Raw genomic sequence first — 19,908 nt, forward strand, 5'->3', positions numbered from 1 at the left:
CCCTCGCGATGACACAGAAGTGCCGCAACATGATGTGGCATGGACTCAACTAATGTCTGACTAGTGCTGGAGGGAACTGACACTAAGAATCCTGCAGGGCTGTCCATAAATCTATAAGAGTATGAGGGATGGAGATCTCTTCTGAACAGCACATTGCAAGGCATTCCAGATAGGCTCAATAATGCTCATGTCTGGGGAGTTTGGTGGGCAGTGGAAGTATTTAAATTCGGAATAGTTTTCCTGGAGCCACTCTGTAGCAGTTCTGGATGTATGGGGTGTCACATGGACCAAGTCTGTCGCAATGCACAATGGACAAGAATGGATGCAGGTGATCAGACAGGATGCTTACATATATGTCACCTGTCAGAGTTGTATATAGACATATCAGGGGTACCATATCATTCCAACTGCACATGCCCCACACCATTACAGGGTCTGTACCAGCTTGAACAGTTCCCTGCTGACATGCAGGGTGCTTGGATTCATGAAGTTGTCTCCATACCTGTACACCTTCATCCACTCGATACAATTTGAAATGAGACTCGTCTGACCAGGTAACCTGTTCCCAGTCATCAACAGCCCAATGTCAGTGTTGATGGGCCCAGGCAAGGCATAAAGCTTTGTGTCTACAGTCATCAAGGGTACGAAGCAGCCATTTGGTTCCGAAAGCCCCTATCGATGATGTTTCAATTCAACTTATTATCATCCATTTCATCATATATGTGATATAGGAATTGTTGTATAGAATGAGAGAGAGAGAGAGAGAGAGAGAGAGAGAGAGAGAGAGAGAGAGAGCATGATTTATATTTTTAACAATTAAGGGAAATAACATTTTCTTAATTATACTTTACAAATTTTATGTTTTTTTTTTTACATGCAAGATGAGAAAAAAATTACATGGTTAATACAAAAGAATCCATTAAAGGAAATAACATTTTATTAATTACGTTTTTACATTTTTTAATTACACTTTACATATTTTGTCTTCTTTTTACATGCAAGTTGAAAAAACAATGAAGGTTTATGAAGAAAAATCAAAAGAAGAGCACTATCTGTTTAGATAGCAAAGAAATTCACTAACATTATAGAAAATTTGACATAATAGTAGCCTCTTTAATTTAAAAAAAAATATATATATATAAGTTTTGTATGTTTTTTATTTCTTTTGGTAAGGCACTGAACATTCTTTTGGGCAGATCTACATCTACATGGTTACTCTGCAATTCACACTTAAGTCCCTCGCAGAGACGCTATTTTGGTTCAGGGCTTTTGAATGTATGTTTATATGCAAATCATGCCTGTTTCTGGTTTGATAGTCAGGTACTTCACTGTTTACAGAAGGGAATTCTTGATTTTAATTCAGGAAACATACTGATTCACAGATGAATAAACTAGGAAGGGTCAAAATTTTCAACTCCTTAAAGAGTCCTCTACATGGATCTCTGTAGGTATCAACCTTCAAAATATGAATAGCTCTCTTTTGGAGCTTAAAACAACTTTTGTGAAACCTGTATTCCCCCAAAATATAATACCATACCTTAGATTACTATGTATTTAAGAGTAGTAGGCATGTAGTACTGTTTCAAAATTGCAGTTTTCTTTAAGTTTTCCTAATATATAACAATATTTACTAAGTTCTTATTCAATAATTCAACATGTTTTTCCCATCTTAAGTTATTGTCCAGCCATACACCCAAACATTTTGTAAGAGAAGTTTGTTCTATAAGACATTTCCCAATCTCTACTCTTATTTTTAATTTGTTCCTTGTTGTTGTTGTGGTCTTCAGTCCTGAGACTGGTTTGATGCAGCTCTCCATGCTACTCTATCCTGTGCAAGCTTCTTCATCTCCCGGTACCTACTGCCTCCAATGCTAAATTTGTGATCCCTTGATGCCTCAAAACATGGCCTACCAACCGATCCCTTCTTCTAGTCAAGTTGTGCCACTAATTTCTCTTCTCCCCAATCCTATTCAACACCTCCTCATTAGTTATGTGATCTACCCATCTAATCTTCAGCATTCTTCTGTAGCACCACATTTTGAAAGCTTCTATGCTCTTCTTGTCCAAACTAGTTATCGTCCATGTTTCACTTCCATACATGGCTACACTCCATACAAATACTTTCAGAAACGACTTCCTGACACTTAAGTCTATACTCGACGTTAACAAATTTCTCTTCTTCAGAAACGCTTTCCTTGCCATTGCCAGTCTACATTTTATATCCTCTCTACTTCGACCATCATCAGTTATTTTACTCCCTAAATAGCAAAACTCCTTTACTACTTTAAGTGTCTCATTTCCTAATCTAATTCCCTCAGCATCACCCGATTTAATTTGACTACATTCCATTATCCTCGTTTTGCTTTTGTTGTTGATCATCTTATATCCTCCTTTCAAGACACTGTCCATTCCGTTCAACTGCTCTTCCAAGTCCTTTGCTGTCTGACAGAATTGCAATGTCATCGGCGAACCTCAAAGTTTTTACTGCTTCTCCATGAATTTTAATACCTAATCCGAATTTTTCTTTTGCTTCCTTTACTGCTTGCTCAATATACAGATTGAATAACATCGGGGAGAGGCTACAACCCTGTCTCACTCCTTTCCCAACCACTGCTTCCCTTTCATGCCCCTCGACTCTTATAACTGCCATCTGGTTTCTGTACAAATTGTAAATAGCCTTTCGCTCCCTGTATTTTACCCCTACCACCTTCAGAATTTGAAAGAGAGTATTCCAGTTAACATTGTCAAAAGCTTTCTCTAAATCTACAAATGCTAGAAATGTAGGTTTGCCTTTCCTTAACCTTTCTTCTAAGATAAGTCATAAGGTTAGTATTGCCTCACGTGTTCCAACATTTCTGCGGAATCCAAACTGATCTTCCCCGAGGTCCGCTTCTACCAGTTTTTCCATTCGTCTGTAAAGAATTCGCGTTAGTATTTTGCAGCTGTGACTTATTAAACTGATAGTTTGGTAATTTTCACATCTGTCAGCACCTGCTTTCTTTGGGATTGGAATTATTATATTCTTCTTGAAGTCTGAGGGTATTTCGCCTGTCTCATACATCTTGCTCACCAGATGGTAGAGTTTTGTCTTGACTGGCTCTCCCAAGGCCATCAGTAGTTCTAATGGAATGTTGTCTACTCCCGGGGCCTTGTTTCGACTCAGGTCTTTCAGTGCTCTGTCAAACTCTGGTCTTTCAGTGCTCTGTCAAACTCTTCACGCAGTATCTTATCTCCCATTTCGTCTTCATCTACATCCACTTCCATTTCCATAATATTGTCCTCAAGCACATCGCCCTTGTATAAACCCTCTATATACTCCTTCCACCTTTCTGCCTTCCCTTCTTTGCTTAGAACTGGGTTTCCATCTGAGTTCTTGATATTCATACAAGTGGTTCTCTCCTCTCCAAAGGTCTCTTTAATTTTCCTGTAGGCAGTATCTATCTTACCCCTAGTGAGACAAGCCTCTACATCCTTACATTTGTCCTCTAGCCATCCCTGCTTAGCCATTTTGCACTTCCTGTCGATCTCATTTTTGAGACGTTTGTATTCCTTTTTGCCTGCTTCATGTACTGCATTTTTATATTTTCTCCTTTCATCAATTAAATTCAATATTTCTTCTGTTACCCAAGGATTTCTATTAGCCCTCGTCTTTTTACCTACTTGATCGTCTGCTGCCTTCACTACTTCATCCCTCAGAGCTACCCATTCTTCTTCTACTGTATTTCTTTCCCCCATTCCTGTCAATTGTTCCCTTATGCTCTCCCTGAAACTCTCTACAACCTCTGGTTCTTTCAGTTTATCCAGGTCCCAACTCCTTAAATTCCCACCTTTTTGCAGTTTCTTCAGTTTCAATCTGCAGTTCATAACCAATAGATTGTGGTCAGAATCCACATCTGCCCCTGGAAATGTCTTACAATTTAAAACCTGGTTCCTAAATCTCTGTCTTACCATTATATAATCTATCTGATACCTTTTAGTATCTCCAGGATTCTTCCAGGTATACAACCTTCTTTTATGATTTTTGAACCAAGTGTTAGCTATGATTAAGTCATGCTCTGTGCAAAATTCTACAAGGCAGCTTCCTCTTTCATTCCTTCCCTACTATGTTTCCTTCTCTCCCTTTTCCTACTGACGAATTCCAGTCACCCATGACTATTAAATTTTCGTCTCCCTTCACTACCTGAATAATTTCTTTTATCTCGTCATACATTTCATCTATTTTTTCATCATCTGCAGAGCTAGTTGGCATATAAACTTGTACTACTGTAGTAGGCGTGGGCTTTGTGTCTATCTTGGCCACAATAATGCGTTCACTATGCTGTTTGTAGTAGCTAACCCGCACTCCTATTTTTTTTATTCATTATTAAACCTACTCCTGCATTACCCCTATTTGATTTTATATTTATAACCCTGTATTCACCTGACCAAAAGTCTTGTTCCTCCTGCCACCGAACTTCACTAATTCCCACTAATCTAACTTTAACCTATCCATTACCCTTTTTAAATTTTCTAACCTACCTGCCCGATTAAGGGATCTGACATTCCACGCTCCGATCCGTAGAACACCAGTTTTCTTTCTCCTGATAACGACGTCCTCTTGAGTAGTCCCCGCCCGGTGATCCAAATGGGGGACTATTTTACCTCCGGAATATTTTACCCAAGAGGATGCCATCATCATTTAATCATACAGTAAAGCTGCATTTCCTCGGGAAAAATTACGGCTGTAGTTTCCCCTTGCTTTCAGCCGTTCGCAGTACCAGCACAGCAAGGCCGTTTTGGTTAATGTTACAAGGCCAGATAAGTCCATCATCCAGACTGTTGCCCCTGCAACTACTGAAAAGGCTGCTGCCCCTCTTCAGGAACCACATGTTTGTCTGGCCTCTCAACAGATACCCCTCCGTTGTGGCTGCACCTACGGTACGGCCATCTGTATCGCTGAGGCACGCAAGCCTCTCCACCAACGGCAAGGTCCATGGTTCATGGGGGGATTTGTTCCTTATGTACTTAAAATTCATCCAAGTGGTTTTTTGTCATTTATAATTAAGTAATTGTCCTTGAACCATTCAGCTGCTTCATTCATTGTTGAACTTATTTTTTCTTGTAGGTCAGCTTCTTTAACTCCTTTGATAAAAAGGCTCGTATCATCTGCAAAAAGTACTGATTCTGCTCTTGTTAGACAGTTAGGAAAATCATTAATAAAAACTAAGAAGAGCACAGGGCCTAGAACAGAACCCTGGGATACACCACAGTTGACTTTCAGATACGTTGAGTAATGTTTTGTGGCATTATGTATTATTTCAACACTTTGATATCTGTTGCACAGATTCGATTGAAACCAGTTGTATGCTTTTCCATATACTCCATACCAATACAGTTTCTCTAGCAAAATATCATAGCTGATGAGGTCAAATGCCTTGGATGGATCTAAAAATATTCCACAGTTTAAGTCCTCATTATCCACTACAGTTAAAACCTGTTCCAAGAAGTGATATACAGCTGTTTCTGTAGACCTGTTTTTCATGAACCCATTCTGTGTATTGGTTATAATTTTGCATTTGTTTAGGAAACTCAACAGTCTCTCATACATAATCCTCTCACTTACATTAGCAAAACCTGACAGTTGTGACAATGGTCTATAATTTTGTATGGTACATGGACAGTCTTTTTTATAAAGTGACTTTATCATTGATTTTTTAAGTGTCTTAATAATATCAACTAGTTCAGATATTATTGTGTTTGTACTATGTTTTATGACCTTATCACATATATCATCACATCCATAGGACATTTTATTCTTCAGTTTATTAATTGCATTTCTTACTTCTGAATGTGTAGCTGGGAACAAAAACATGGTCTTTTCATTTGTGGGAGCTTTTGACTTACTACCTTTCAAGTTCCCCAGGTTCTCGATAAGATTTTGAGCACTGCTAATGTAGTAGTCATTGAACATATTGGCAACACATTGAGGGTCTTCAGCAACTTTTCCTCCCTTTTTTATCATAAGATTATTGTTTGTCACTTTGGATTTACCAATCTTATGGTTTATGACCTTCCAAACTGATTTGGTTTTATTGCTGTCTTTTCTGATAATTAAATCATTATATTTTTTATGCATGAATAACTTTTCTGCAGCATCTAAGCTGTGGCTTTAATGCTGCATTACGCTTTGAATGCCAACCCAGATTTCTAAGAGTACCTGCACATTTTTTAATTTCTGCAGTTAACCATGAATTCAATTTGAGAGAGATTTTTACTTTTCTGAGGGAGGTGGGGAGCAATATCAAAGCAGTAATTATAATCAGAGAAAAATGACTGATATTTAGGGTCTACAGTTCTGTTTGGGTCTCTGTCCCATTTAACACTATGCAACATGCTATGAAAATTCCAAAGGCTACTTCCATTAATATATCTTGTTTCTATATAGTTTCCACTGCCATGTTTTTTCCTAACCATAGTTTTTAGTAAGAGCTTAATTGCCATGTGGTCAGAGAAACCAGTATCTATTACTTCAACCTCATAACTACAGGTCTCTTTGTTAACAAACACTGTTGAATGGTTCGCACACTGACACTTATTGATTGCCCAGCATTGAAATCTGCAACACTTTTGCAGAAGGGTTGCACTTCTGTCATGCTGAATGATTCTCTTCAGTCATTGTTGGTCCTGTTCTTGCAGGATCTTTTTCCAGTCACAGCAATGTCAGAGATTTGACGTTTTACCAGGTTCCTGATATGAAATGGTCATGTGGGAAAATCCACACTTCATCACTAGCTTAGAGATGCTGTGTCCCATCGGTCATGCACTGACTATAATACCACATTCAAATTCACTTAAATGTTTGATAACCTGCCATTGTAGAGGAAGTAACTGATCTAACAACTGCACCAGACACTTGTCTTATATAGGCATTGCCAACCACAGTGTTGTATTCTGTCTGTCTACATATCTCTGTATTTGAATGTGCTTCCTGTAAAAGTTTCTTTTGGCACTTCAGTGTAGTTACTGGAATACTTGATACACACACACACATACACAAATGCTTAATTACAAGTGTATATCAATTACGTACATATACATATTGATTATATACATTTATAGTTTACAATTACTTATGGTTATTTGCAGCAATGATACTCTTATACTTATTTACATGTATATCAATGCATAATTCTAACTCTATGATTATTAAACACAAATTTTCATGATACTTACAACTATGTGTTCATGGTACATTTGTTTATTGCTGTTATGTCTATGCAAATGTTTTGAGGATGGTAAATCTCTTATATGGCTATTTCTTAGTCTAAGTTTGTTTAAGTTTTCCTTAGCATAAATTGTACAACTATAGATGCATGCAAAAGCTGGGGACTGTCATTATATTGTGTGTTCTGAACTGACCTCTGCAAATACCTCTGGCAGGCAGACTTAGAATAAATCTAATGGCTTTCTTCTGTCAATGAAAAATGTGCATTTCCTCACAACAATATTCCATATTGCAAGTGTGAGTAGAAGAACGCATACTGAGAGTAAATTAGCAGATTCTTATTGCCATTTTGTCTCAATTTGTGTAATAAAAATAACACACTTGTTAGTTTGCTGCTTAAGTAATATATGTGTCCATCCTATGCCAGTCTTTTATCAATCACAAGTCAAAGTAATTTCACATTGTTATTCTCAGACTTCACTGCTCTGAGAGTGAAATGAAGATACAATGAATCTAATGACTTATTTAGTAATTTAGATTATCTCTTCAACCGTTTACAAATTCCATAAGTGTGTAAAAAGCCTCTTGTTTCAGGCATTATTGTTCAAACATCCTTATACCTAGATATTCACACTATACCATATTTACTAGTTGCAATTAATGCTTGATGACAGTTATGCTGATGTAAAGACAGCCTTATGTTATACCATTGTTTCCTTTTATAGACAGAAAACAATAACACATGAAGATAGATGAGATTATTAGTATATTTAACTGTTTAAAATAAGACGAACAAGGTATCTTAGTTTCTGAAATTTCAGGCATGCACTTGATGACCTTCTCCCACAAAACAAAACAAAAAAAAATTCTGGTCCTAAGAGAACTGTGCCACAAAATAATGAATTAATGTTGTAACTCTCATTTATCATTAATCTCTGAAACAACAGCATAGTTTACTCAACAGAAAAATAACATGTTAGTAATTTTTTAACACTTATATTCTGTATGTTATTTCCATATTAATTTTGAATCTAATTAGATACAGAGAAGGTTAAATGATGTGCACTCAGTGATAACAGTAGATAAATAACATTCATAGTCTTTTCATAACTAATAGATAATTCATTAGCTTCAAACTATGTACCTGGTAACAGAAGGCACTATGCATTTTCTAGTGGCATGTCATTTCTAAAAATCATAAGTAGCAAAGATCCATGTAATTAAACAATGGAAAATCCAGGATGGATTATAATAATATTATGAAAAGGAAAGTTGCTACTCAACATATACTGGAGATGCTGAATAGCAGATAGGCACAACAAAAAGAGTAACACAAATAATGCTTTTGGCCAGTAAGGCCTTTGGCCTTCTCCAACAACAGATGACACACACACACACACACACACACACACACACACACACACACACACACACACACAATGAAACTCTCTCTCTCTCACACACACACACACATGACTTCAATCTCAGCAACTGAATCCACATCAAAGATCCATGTAATGATCCAAAGGGAACAGTATGAATATCATTCAGCAACTGAAACTTTTCATTGCTGCAATTTACAACTTGCTTTCTGTTACTGGCAATTTTCTAGTGCCATAACACCACTCTTTATCTGATAATGTTTCATAGTTTACACAGTCAAATGCCATACCTGGATCAACTAGTGCACCTTCAAGATACGTTTGACGCAAAAGAGGTTTGCGAAAAAGAAATAACATTTTCAGCAGCTTTGACCATGACATTTCAGAACTGTAAGATACTGAGACTTGGTGAAGATGTTATTATTTAACAGAAATATTAAATGATTTTGGAAAAGGTACAAACCAGAAAATTAGACAACAATTTTAAGTATATGGTTTGTCACTCTTTTTTAGTATGGGAATAACAACTGCCAGTTTTAGACATTCTGGGAAATAACCACTGGCAAAAAATCCTATTCATTAAAATGTAAAGATGAAGTGATATTAACCCATTGTATGAGGGTATTTCAAAAGTTCTGCACACTGAAAGACAGAACTGAAGAAAATATAATCTATTTTATAAAACAACTTTACAGGTCTTCAATATAATCTCCATTCTTGCTTATAACAGCTTTCCAATGTTTTGGAAAATTCTGTATTCTGGACAGGGCATCTTCATTGCAGAGCTGTCTGATTGGTTGGGTCACCTCACTGTAAGCTTTATATATTGTATCAAAACTTTCTCCATAGAGTTGCTCCTTCAATTCGAGAAACAAATCAAAGCCTGGTTGCACTCATATCACGACTATGGTGGTGGTGGTGGCAGAGGGGGAGGGAGCGTGGTACTGTTCCTCATTCATATTTGTCGAGTGTTTCTCATACTGATAGGGCAATATGTGGTCTTGTATTATCAAGGACAACAAGAACATGAGATGCAATCATGACGGACCTTCTTTGACAAATTTTCTGGCACAAAATAGTTTGCAGAAACAGCTTGTGATAGGTGCCTGTTACAGACTTACCCTAGGGTGCTCTATTTACAGCTATGACTCCATTCAAGTCACATGAATAGATCATAATCAGTTTCACCTTTGGTTGCTGGTGGCAGAATTTTTTTGGGCATGGAGAGTTGGAACTTTCACATTATGATGACTGAAACTTCAGTTCTGGCTCAAAATCTCGTATACAGGTTTCATCAGGTGTGATAATCCTTTTCATAAAATGTTTTCCTTCAGTTCAATACCGTTTTTTGCCAATTCTCTCTTGAAATGTCATTAACAGTGACCAGAGAGGTCTAGTCTGAAGCAGTTGATGACCTTACACTTCTTGGATTGTCCTCAGTCCTTACCTGATCTTCACAAAAACAAGCAGACCACAATGATAATGCACTACAATCCGCTACAGTATTCCCATTCACTCTCTCAATGTGTTGTAAATTTCCGTTGGGTTCTTTCGATGTAGGGATTCAATTTTTATGTCACTATGTGTAATCTGACCTGACTCAGTTTCACCTTCCATTTTAAAACTAAATTACACGTGACACAGTCACACTAACCAGCAAACACATATATGACCATCACACCTAATGTCTTGCTCACAACTGACATGAATTTCAACTTGATCATACCACTGTAGTGGTCACCCATGAGCAGAGTGCAAGACTTTTCAAATGACTTTGAATGACAGACAGGCAGATTTAAAAGTAAACTGTTCATATTATTAAGCTACTGGACTAAGTCATAATTGTTGCACTAGACAAAACTGCATTACAGCAACTACACACACAAATAAGTGCACATCTAAAGTGTAAATTACTTTAATGCAGAAACTGTTCTGAAGTTTGATTCACAATTCAAGCACAAGGCCAGAGCAGATTCAATACAGTGCAGAGAGGAGTCAAGTTAACACGCGAAAAAACAATAATACAGTGAGGCAGAGTGCACTCTGCTCTGGGATTATATCAGGTATTTACTGGCAATATTAATGAACCATGTCTTTGTTATAGCACAGCCAAACATACTTTCATTTCTGCTGAACATTCATTAATGACATTCTACAACAAACCAGGCATCCACATGTTACCTGTTTTCTTTTCACATACAAACTGCGTTGTTATCAGGTTTGCCACAATATAAATCTCCATGTGGGTTTCATGTATGTGTCCTGAGTATTAGTTAATTCTTGTCCATCACACAAATTCCAGTTAATGGTGAAGATGTCCCATGTCATGCAAGAAATCTTGCACAGTTGTTGGCTTCTGAAACACTCCCCTAGCATAATTGTGTACTACTGAAGTTAGATTTGTTTGCACACACACAAAACATATACCAATATTGATTAATTAATTTATTTATTCACTCTGTCCAACAGAACCACAAAATATGCTCAAGAATGTAGAACAAGTGAAGATACACTAAACAAAGTAAAATAGCTATTAGGTAGTGTATTAATAATGAACTATGGTCAACTGCCATAAACAGAGTCTGTTAAGTCAAGTTTAACATAATAAAATCAGCAATAAAACTACTATTTTGGGAGAAAAATATTGCAGCTTCCTCAGTGACATTAAATGTCTGCTTTTTATCTCTTATTGCTGGCTAAATAGCTACATGACCACATTGATATTTATCGTATAACAACATTTACCTTTTTGCCGTAAGAGCAAAGACAGGCTTACAATGAACATTGTTAGTGTCACACAGTAACAGGAATCCTCACCTCTTTAATCTGAATAGTTAGATAATTTGTAGGAGTGCTAAGAAGATATATTTTTAATATTTCTTAGTACTGTAGCTTCTCAATTTTTGCATTATGTCTGATTGACATTTACTGATGCCCTTTACACAAAATTACGAGGAATAAAAAATGAGCCATTAAATAATTAGTATAGTAGTAAAGCAAAAAGCAATTTTGATCTTGAACTGAGCAAAATACAGTAGATTTAGTTGAGAGCAGTAAAAATAAAGTAACCGTACTGTGTCACATGTGATTGGAGAGCTCTCTGAAAAAGATGCGTGAGCTTCCAGCTAAAAGTTTGCTTGTCATTTTGAAGATGAATAGGTTTGTTTTACAAATGATTTTATTTTCTGTTACAGAGACTACGAATTTTATGTACGGTCTTGTGCCAAAGCATTCATCAAACTTGGTCTAGAAAGGCATCATTCTGTTTGTATTCTTGGATTCAATTCACCAGAATGGTTCATTGCTGATTTGGCTGCAATATATGCTGGGTATGTACAGTATAGTACAGTAGAATAGAATAGAGTTTTATTGGTCCTGGTAATAATATAGTACACAAATAGTACATTCTGATGTAGACAAGTGAATGTATAACAAAATATAATATTAAATTTGCATTAATTTCATTATTTCTACATTAAATGATCACTGAGTTACAATATGCAGAGAAAATATTGTACAAAAATAAGGAGAAGATATTTTAAAGCAGAAAGAGCATGTACTATGCTGGCAGATTAATATTTGTATTACAGCAACATTTACATGTAAAACATTAAAGTTTTAGCAACATTTATATGATACATCACTAAGGCAAAGACACAAATCATTAGTGAACTTCCTGAAAGAACACATGGAGGCTATAGAAGCAGTGATAAGTCAAATATGACTTGGCAGTTGATTTGAAATTAGCCAGGCCATTTATTGCTTTAATTTGTGGGGTAAGTTTATTATAAATAACTTCCCCATAATACAGGGTTCCTTTTTTATTCAGGGTGGTGTTGGTGAGGTCTAAATGAAAGTTTCCTTCATGTCTGGCGTTATTGGAGTCAAAATTTCAATTTTCTGGAAGAGAGTGGGATTTTACATTGTGTATCTTTTCACAAACAAGATTGTCTCACACACACACACATATATACATGGAAGTTGGAGGATTTATAGCTTTTTAGAGAGTGGTCTATAGGTTTTGTTCCATTTTACACCTCACATTATTCTTATAATTCTTTTTTGTAGCCTAAAGAACTTTTGGCTAAGGGAAGAGTTACCCCAGAAAATAACTTCATATTTCAGTTGTGAATATATATAGGCATAATACAGAGTTTACAGAAAATCTTTGTTGCAGCATCTCTGAAATATTCTCATTAAGTAGCATGTAGTTCTTAATTTCTTACAGACATTTTAAAGAGAATAAATGCTTTTGTTGTAGCTTAGTTACTGTTTCAATATACTATGTGTGTAGTTGTTAGTAGAGGTTGAAAGGGCAGAGTAAGTGAGTTGCAAACTGTCATAAATATAGTTTTTAAAATAGTTGGGCAGTCGATAACCACACAAAGAAGTACATGTAGTTTTAATGTTACTCATAATATCCTGGCTACTGCTCAGTTGCAAATAGTTGTTACTTCTCACACAAATTTTTATTATACAGGTATGATTGTATTATCAATTATCATATTAATCTGATAACAAGAGAGTGAACAGCATCATTACAAACAAGAACTTTACTGCAGACTTAGCATACTAATTCCCTGATAATTACATGGGCACTATAACACTCATGAGCAATTGAATTAGACACCACATCCAACTAGTAATGTGCAGCACCTGCTTTCATAGTGATGTAATATAGCATGGACTCAGCAACACCTTAAATGTATTGGAGAGCTATCCTGATCAATGAATGCACAACCAATGTCCACAACTTGTGGAGATTGATCAGAGCGGGATCCAAGGTGTGCACGTATTGCTTGACTGTGTTCCAAATATGCTCAACTGGAATAAGGTTAGGCAACTTTTGGTGGTGGGATGGGAACAGGGTACACTTGCACCCTCACATTGATGGAGTGCTCCTCAAACCATTTTGACACTATTTTGGTCTTATGGGTGTTGCACTGTCTTGCTGAAGCTAAAGATCAGCCATGGTGTGCTGAAAGAAAACAAAGGATGTACTTGAATGGATAGTAGATAGCAGTACAGCTCCTGACTAATACATGTAGGCAGACATACCAAGGACCCCATTTCATCCAATGTTAATATCTCCAGCACAAGAATACCTTCATCTGCTTGACTGGTACTCAGTTGGCAAGTGGGATGCATTGCCTCAAGGGATGTAACTTGCCATTGATGCCTACCTACTTGTGTAACTTAACAATCCAGATGACCTTTCTGTGTACTTCAAGGAGCCAATGTTCAGTAAACTAGATAAAAGATCAGTAGCACATCGCAGAAGGAACTCTGGGTCAAGTTTAAAATAATAGCTAGACAGATATGTATCCAGTAGAACAGTTCATAATGAGGGTAATATCCATGGTATACAGTCACTGTACACAAACTTCTAAAGAAACAGAGATTACTGCATCATAGGTGTAAAACAAAGCATAGGGCAGCAGATAGAGAGATGCTGAATGAAAAGCGTTTGGCTGTCAAGAGAGCATTGTGTAATACCTTCATTGACTACTGTAGCAGAATGTTGTCAAATAATGTTTCATAGAACCCAAAGAATTTCTGGTCATATGTAAAGATAAAAGATCAGTAGTGTCATATCTCAATGAGGAACTCGAAACTTTCAGCGCAGCACAGGGACATGCAGAGGAACTCTGGCTCAACTTTAAAATAATAGCTGACCTTACACTGGACAGATATGTATCTAGTAGAACAGTTCATAATGAGGGGAACATCCATGGTATGCAGTTGCTGTAAAGAAACTTCTAAAGAAACAGAGATTACTGCACCAAAATTAGCATCCAGTCTCTGGTGAAAGGGACAGAAACTGAAATTGGGCAAAGCAAAATAGAAAAGCAAAAGCTGAAATGCTCAACTCCATTTTAAAATGTTCCTTTACGAAGGATCATCTGGGAGAATTGCCCCAATTTAATCCTCATACTACTGAAAAGATGAATGAAGTAAGTATTAATGTCACAGTGGTGTTGAAAAACAGCGGAAATCATTAAAATTGAACAAAGCTCTAGGCACCAAGGGAAGGGCAGCACAAACGGTCACAGGTTTGCTTAATCTGTGGGAGAGTGTTACAGAAATACTGAAGGAACTGAACCAGAAGACTCTTGAAGATAGACGTAAACTATCCTGAGAAAGTCTATTGACAAAGTTTCAAGAAGCAACTTTAAATGATTATTCTAGGAATACACTACAACCACCTACATATCACTTGCATAAGTATTGTGAGGATAATACTAGAATAATTACTGCATGCACAGAGGCAATGAGACAGTCATTCTTCCTGCTCTCCATATGTGAATGGAACAGGAGGAAACCCTAATAACTGGTACAATGGAACGTACCCTCTGCCATGTCCTTATGGTGGTTTGCTGAGTAGATGTAGATATAGATTTAGCTGTGCTGTAGATTTATTTACAGTTGCTTGCAGCTGACTTGAGGTGTTTCCTGTAATAAGGATGCTTGTGTCATTTGCAAAAAAAAAAGAAGTATTTTAGTGCAGTGTCTTTACTTCCATATGCTTAGAGCTTGTCCAACAGTACGTTCCAGTCCAGTATGTTGAAGGCTTTACTTAAGTCTAGAGAAATGCCAGTGGCAATTTGTTTTTTGCCCGTTGTTTTCAGGGCATTGTTTATAAAATCATAGTTGGCACTAGTTGTTGATTTATTTTTCCTGAATTCATGCTGAGTGTCAGTAACCATTTTGTTTTCCTCTACAAATTTCATTAACATATTATACATTACCTTTCCTATGATTTTACTAAAGCCTGATAACAAGGCATTTTCTTACGAACAAGGACAAAATTATCAATTTTTGAACAGTCTGGAAATATGACTGTCAGAAAAGATGATTGGACTATGTCTGAAAGTTGTAGTGAAATGTTTACCTTACATTGCTTTATTATGCAATCAGAATACCATAAATTCCTGAAAATATTTTCTTAAGAGTTGATGCAACATGGATGATTACATCTGAAATTGTTCCATAAACATAGACTGAAGAGGGACATGACTGCACTTTTTTCTGTTTCTTTCTAGTATCTGTTCTACTACTGACTATTAAATTATTTTTGATATCTGCATAGCAATGGCTGAAAAGATTTGTGATGTGTTGGGAATTAATTAGACTCTTGTTCTCATGATTGTCATATTTTTTATTTTTGGGGACACTTTATTTGCTTCCTTCTTTCTTACTTTCCATACTGCTTGGCTTTTATTTGCTGATCCATACTGCTTTGCTTTTATTTGTTGACTCTGTTATGAACTTATCATTGGCCCTTTCTTTCCTGACACATCACTTATTTGCAGATTGGAATATATTTCTGAATGTAACTGTTCAGAAGTTGGGGTATGTTACTATTTTTCCTTTATCTGAGTAAGTCTCTTTTTCTTGACTTGAGATTTTGGTACCTGTTGTTATCCACCTATTTGATTTCGAAATTGTGCCTCATATTACTTGTGTTTTGAAAGGGAATGCAATATCAAAGTAATCACTGAAGATGCTAGAGAATTTCTTGAACTTTTGGTTGGCTCATCTAATTGTAAGACTTTTTCCCACCTTTCTCCTGATGATAGGATATTGAAAGTTTATGTATTATGTATATTGAAACTTCTTGCTGCTACAGTTCTTTTGTAGTTCTGGTTGGATAGCAAGTAGCACTCAAGGTTAACAACTTGAGTTTCACAATCATGATTATACATTTTGCAGCATATAATGCACTATTACAAATTGCCTTATTGAACTCACCAACAGAAGAGAGACTGCATGACACTTCATGTTCGTATACCACTAAAACTAAAAATAACTTGAAAAATCTTCTCTCACATAGGTTAGTTACAGTTCTCATACTACAGACCCTTAGTAAGGATATTTTCGTTGAAGTGGATCTTGGAAGTGCTTTGAAGTTATGGTATTAAGTCCTAATAAAACTGCATTAAACCAGATATTGGTCTTATCGCTCCATAAACAGATGTGCATTTATTTCTACTCATTTCTTCAAATGAGTTTGATCTACTTGTATTGCCTCTAGTAACTGGAATGCTTTTTATGTCTGATTAACAAGAACTTAAGTATCTAAAATAAAACTATTTGTGTTTGTTGTTACAGGGGAATTGCTGCTGGAATTTACACAACCAACTCACCAGAAGCTTGCCTGCACTGTGCCATCAACAGCCGGGCAAATATATTTGTAGTACAGGACAAGAAACAACTTGACAAAGTGCTGCAGATACGGTCCCAAATACCACACCTGAAAGCAATTGTGCAGTATGAAGGAAAGCCAGAGGAGGAGGGAGTGCTGAGTGTAAGTTTATGTAATACAACAAAGTAAACAACTATTATACAACAAAACAACCACATTGTCCTCAATATAAGCTACAACCTTAATTCTGATTGGGGGAAAATGAGAGAAAACCAGTGAGGAAAATTTTATGTCAAATTCATTACTCATTTATGAAAACTGTGATACAATCACTATTAATCACAATTTTATGCTGTATTGTAGGTAAATTGCACAGAAATACCAACCTTCTAATCACTGTCCTCACTGATGTCACTGTTAATTTCTTTACTGGCAATTGCTTGTCAGAGTCAGAATTTTTATTACTCTCATTCTAAAGGGTCCTCATTACCTTCCAGGGCATTGCACACACGGCACAACACACCATGAAGAGAAAATTCACTCACACATAAGGCCAGCTGATGGCTTTATGATGTCTTTCTGTAAGTCTGTTGAAATAGTACTTTCAGATACATGTATATGACAACATCAGGTACCTGTGATATTGTTGCTTCATTTCAAACTGACAAACTAGTGCAACGGACAGTTGACATTTCTATGGTGGGAAAATATATGGGATTTGTAGGATCATCCAAATAAATCACACCGTAATTTTGGCAAAATAATGGTGAAAAAGTGCAGCTTATATTTGGGCTGTTGTGGTACTTTTGTCTAACAGAATGAATGAATGATATAACATTCTTGATTTTATGGCATAGTTGTTTTCAACATACAGTAGTTCCAATATAGATCAACAAACAGTCTTGGTGTGTGTGACAAATAAATTTGCATCCACAAATATCTTTACATGTAGATACAGATGTAAGCCGGAGGGTGCCATCCTGGTGATTGCAACTGTTCTTTCAATAATTTGTACTTAAAATTCTCCAGTTTTCCCCAAGCCAAAGCACCTTTGAGTGCAAATATACTGTCCTGATGAAAGCTGATTTTTTGTCATTTGGAACAGTGGCCTCTTCTCACAGATCTTCTCTTTCTGTGGTTCTCGATGACTTGTGCAGTACACCTACACAGCAGTTACCATTTTAACTTTAGAAGGTAATCAATAAGAAGAATTCCTCATGCATCCCAGAAAACACATGGCATAATCAAACTTCCTGGCAGGTTAAAATTGTGTGTCAGACCGAGACTTGAACTCGGGAATCAAATGAGCTACCCATACATGACTTACGACCAGCTAGCTTTGCAGGAGAACTTTTGTAAAATTTAGAAGGTAGGAGATGAGGTAATGGCAGAAGTAAAGCTGTGAGAATAGGTTGTGAGTCATGCTTGGGTAGCTCAGCTGGTAGAACACTTGCCCACAATAGGCAGAGGTTCAAAGTGAGTTTCAGTCTGGCACGCAGTTTTAATCTGCCACAAAGTTTAATATCAGTGTGCAGCTCCACTGCAGAGTGGAAATTTCATTCTGGAAACATCCCCCAGGCTATGGGTAAGCCATGTTTCCACAATATCCTTTCTTCCAGAAGTGCTAGTCCTGTAAGTTTTGCAGGAGAACTTTTGTGAGGTTTGAAAGGTAGGAGATGAGGTACTGGCAGCAGTAAAGCTGTGAGGATGGTTCATAATGCACTCTTGGGTAGCTCAGATGGTAGAGAACTTGCCTGCAAAGGTCAAAGGTCCTGAGTTTGAGTCTCAGTCTGGTTCACATTTTAATCTGCCAGGAAGTTTCATATCAGTGCACACTCCGGTGCAGAGTGAAAATTTTGTTTTTGAGAACATGCCACACTCTTTCCAGCACTCTGAATCAACTTCATTCCAGCTACTGCTTTGGTTTCTGTGGTGTTGTTTCATTTCTCTCCTGAAGTAATGGACTCACAATCGATCCACAATAACAAGTCAATGCACAAAATCTATTGAATCCTTTTCAAACTGGCACAACACTACTGAGAAATTTGTTTTCACCATAATGTTTTGACAGCATCTCGAAAAGAAATTTTCTTGTAATTAATTATACATGTAATATGAACCATACCCTTTCTTATGGAAAGGGCTACGTGTGTTAGCTAGTTCATAAGCCTGTAGTCACTAATTATCTAATACCTCTCATTATTTTCATCTGTGGTTGAAGTTATCAGATGTGAACCATACTCAGGAGAAGAATGACATGAAAATGAGAGAGCAGGCTCTCTGTATAAACCTCCATCAACTTTGGATGTCCTTTCATTGGTGAGAACAACTCGCAATGCAGAATTTAATGGCAGCATGCTATTGCAGTTAATTCTCTTCAACAAAAAACACACAACCTGGCTGCTTTAAAAAGTAGCAGAAATAAATATCAAGTTAACACTTGAATTCCACTGTACAACATACAGCAACACAATAAAAACAACATACCATATCTATACCAAGCTGTGCTCTCAATTCTCACTATCCCCATACATCCATTATATTCTAACAAAATAAAATGCTACAACAGGCTCATTTTTATAATCATAACTGTGACACTTAACCAGTTCATCTCTCATTTATGTTTATAAGCAAATGTTATATTTCTTTCCAGTGGGATGATGTTATTACACTAGGCAATGCAGAAGATGATGTTGAGTTAGATAAAATTTTATCAACTTTGGCTGTTAATGAATGCTGTACCTTGATATACACGGTAAGTGTAATTATAATTCATCACTTGTCTCTTATTCTTGAAAGAATTACTGACCAAATACATACTGTCTGTTATGCAACCCTCAGATTTTAAAAAATCCAGTACACCCGTGAACAAATTGTATATTAGATAGCAAAAACACAAGCAACAGAATGTTCTTAATAAAGAGGCAACTAATTAAGGCAATTGGCACTCTGGTGCTATGTAACAAGGGAGACTGGGCCTCTAATTATTTGTGAACAGCAAACACTGCTTATCAAATAATTCAAATTACAGCAAAATCCATATAGTTTGAAGGAAGTTTAAACTACACTGAAACATTATACAACAAAAAAATACTTCTGTTCCCTCATGGGCCTCAATTAAATATTAAAAAATGTGCCATTATTCTTCATGCATGTAGGAAACCGTTACTTTTTTG

At 36.5% G+C, this 19,908-nt stretch overlaps 1 protein-coding gene across 1 annotated transcript in view; it reads left to right on the forward strand.

Moving 5' to 3' along the window:
• Positions 1-19,908, forward strand: part of LOC124615289 (very long-chain-fatty-acid--CoA ligase bubblegum) — a 192,541-nt gene that overhangs the window by 129,353 nt on the left and 43,280 nt on the right. The window contains exons 5-7 of the mRNA XM_047143066.1: positions 11,781-11,915; positions 16,699-16,894; positions 19,386-19,487. Of these exons, the coding sequence (XP_046999022.1) occupies positions 11,781-11,915; positions 16,699-16,894; positions 19,386-19,487 (433 nt within the window). The remainder of the gene's footprint in view (positions 1-11,780; positions 11,916-16,698; positions 16,895-19,385; positions 19,488-19,908) is intronic.

Source organism: Schistocerca americana, chromosome 5 (genome assembly GCF_021461395.2).
Source record: "Schistocerca americana isolate TAMUIC-IGC-003095 chromosome 5, iqSchAmer2.1, whole genome shotgun sequence".
NCBI lineage: Eukaryota > Metazoa > Arthropoda > Insecta > Orthoptera > Acrididae > Schistocerca > Schistocerca americana.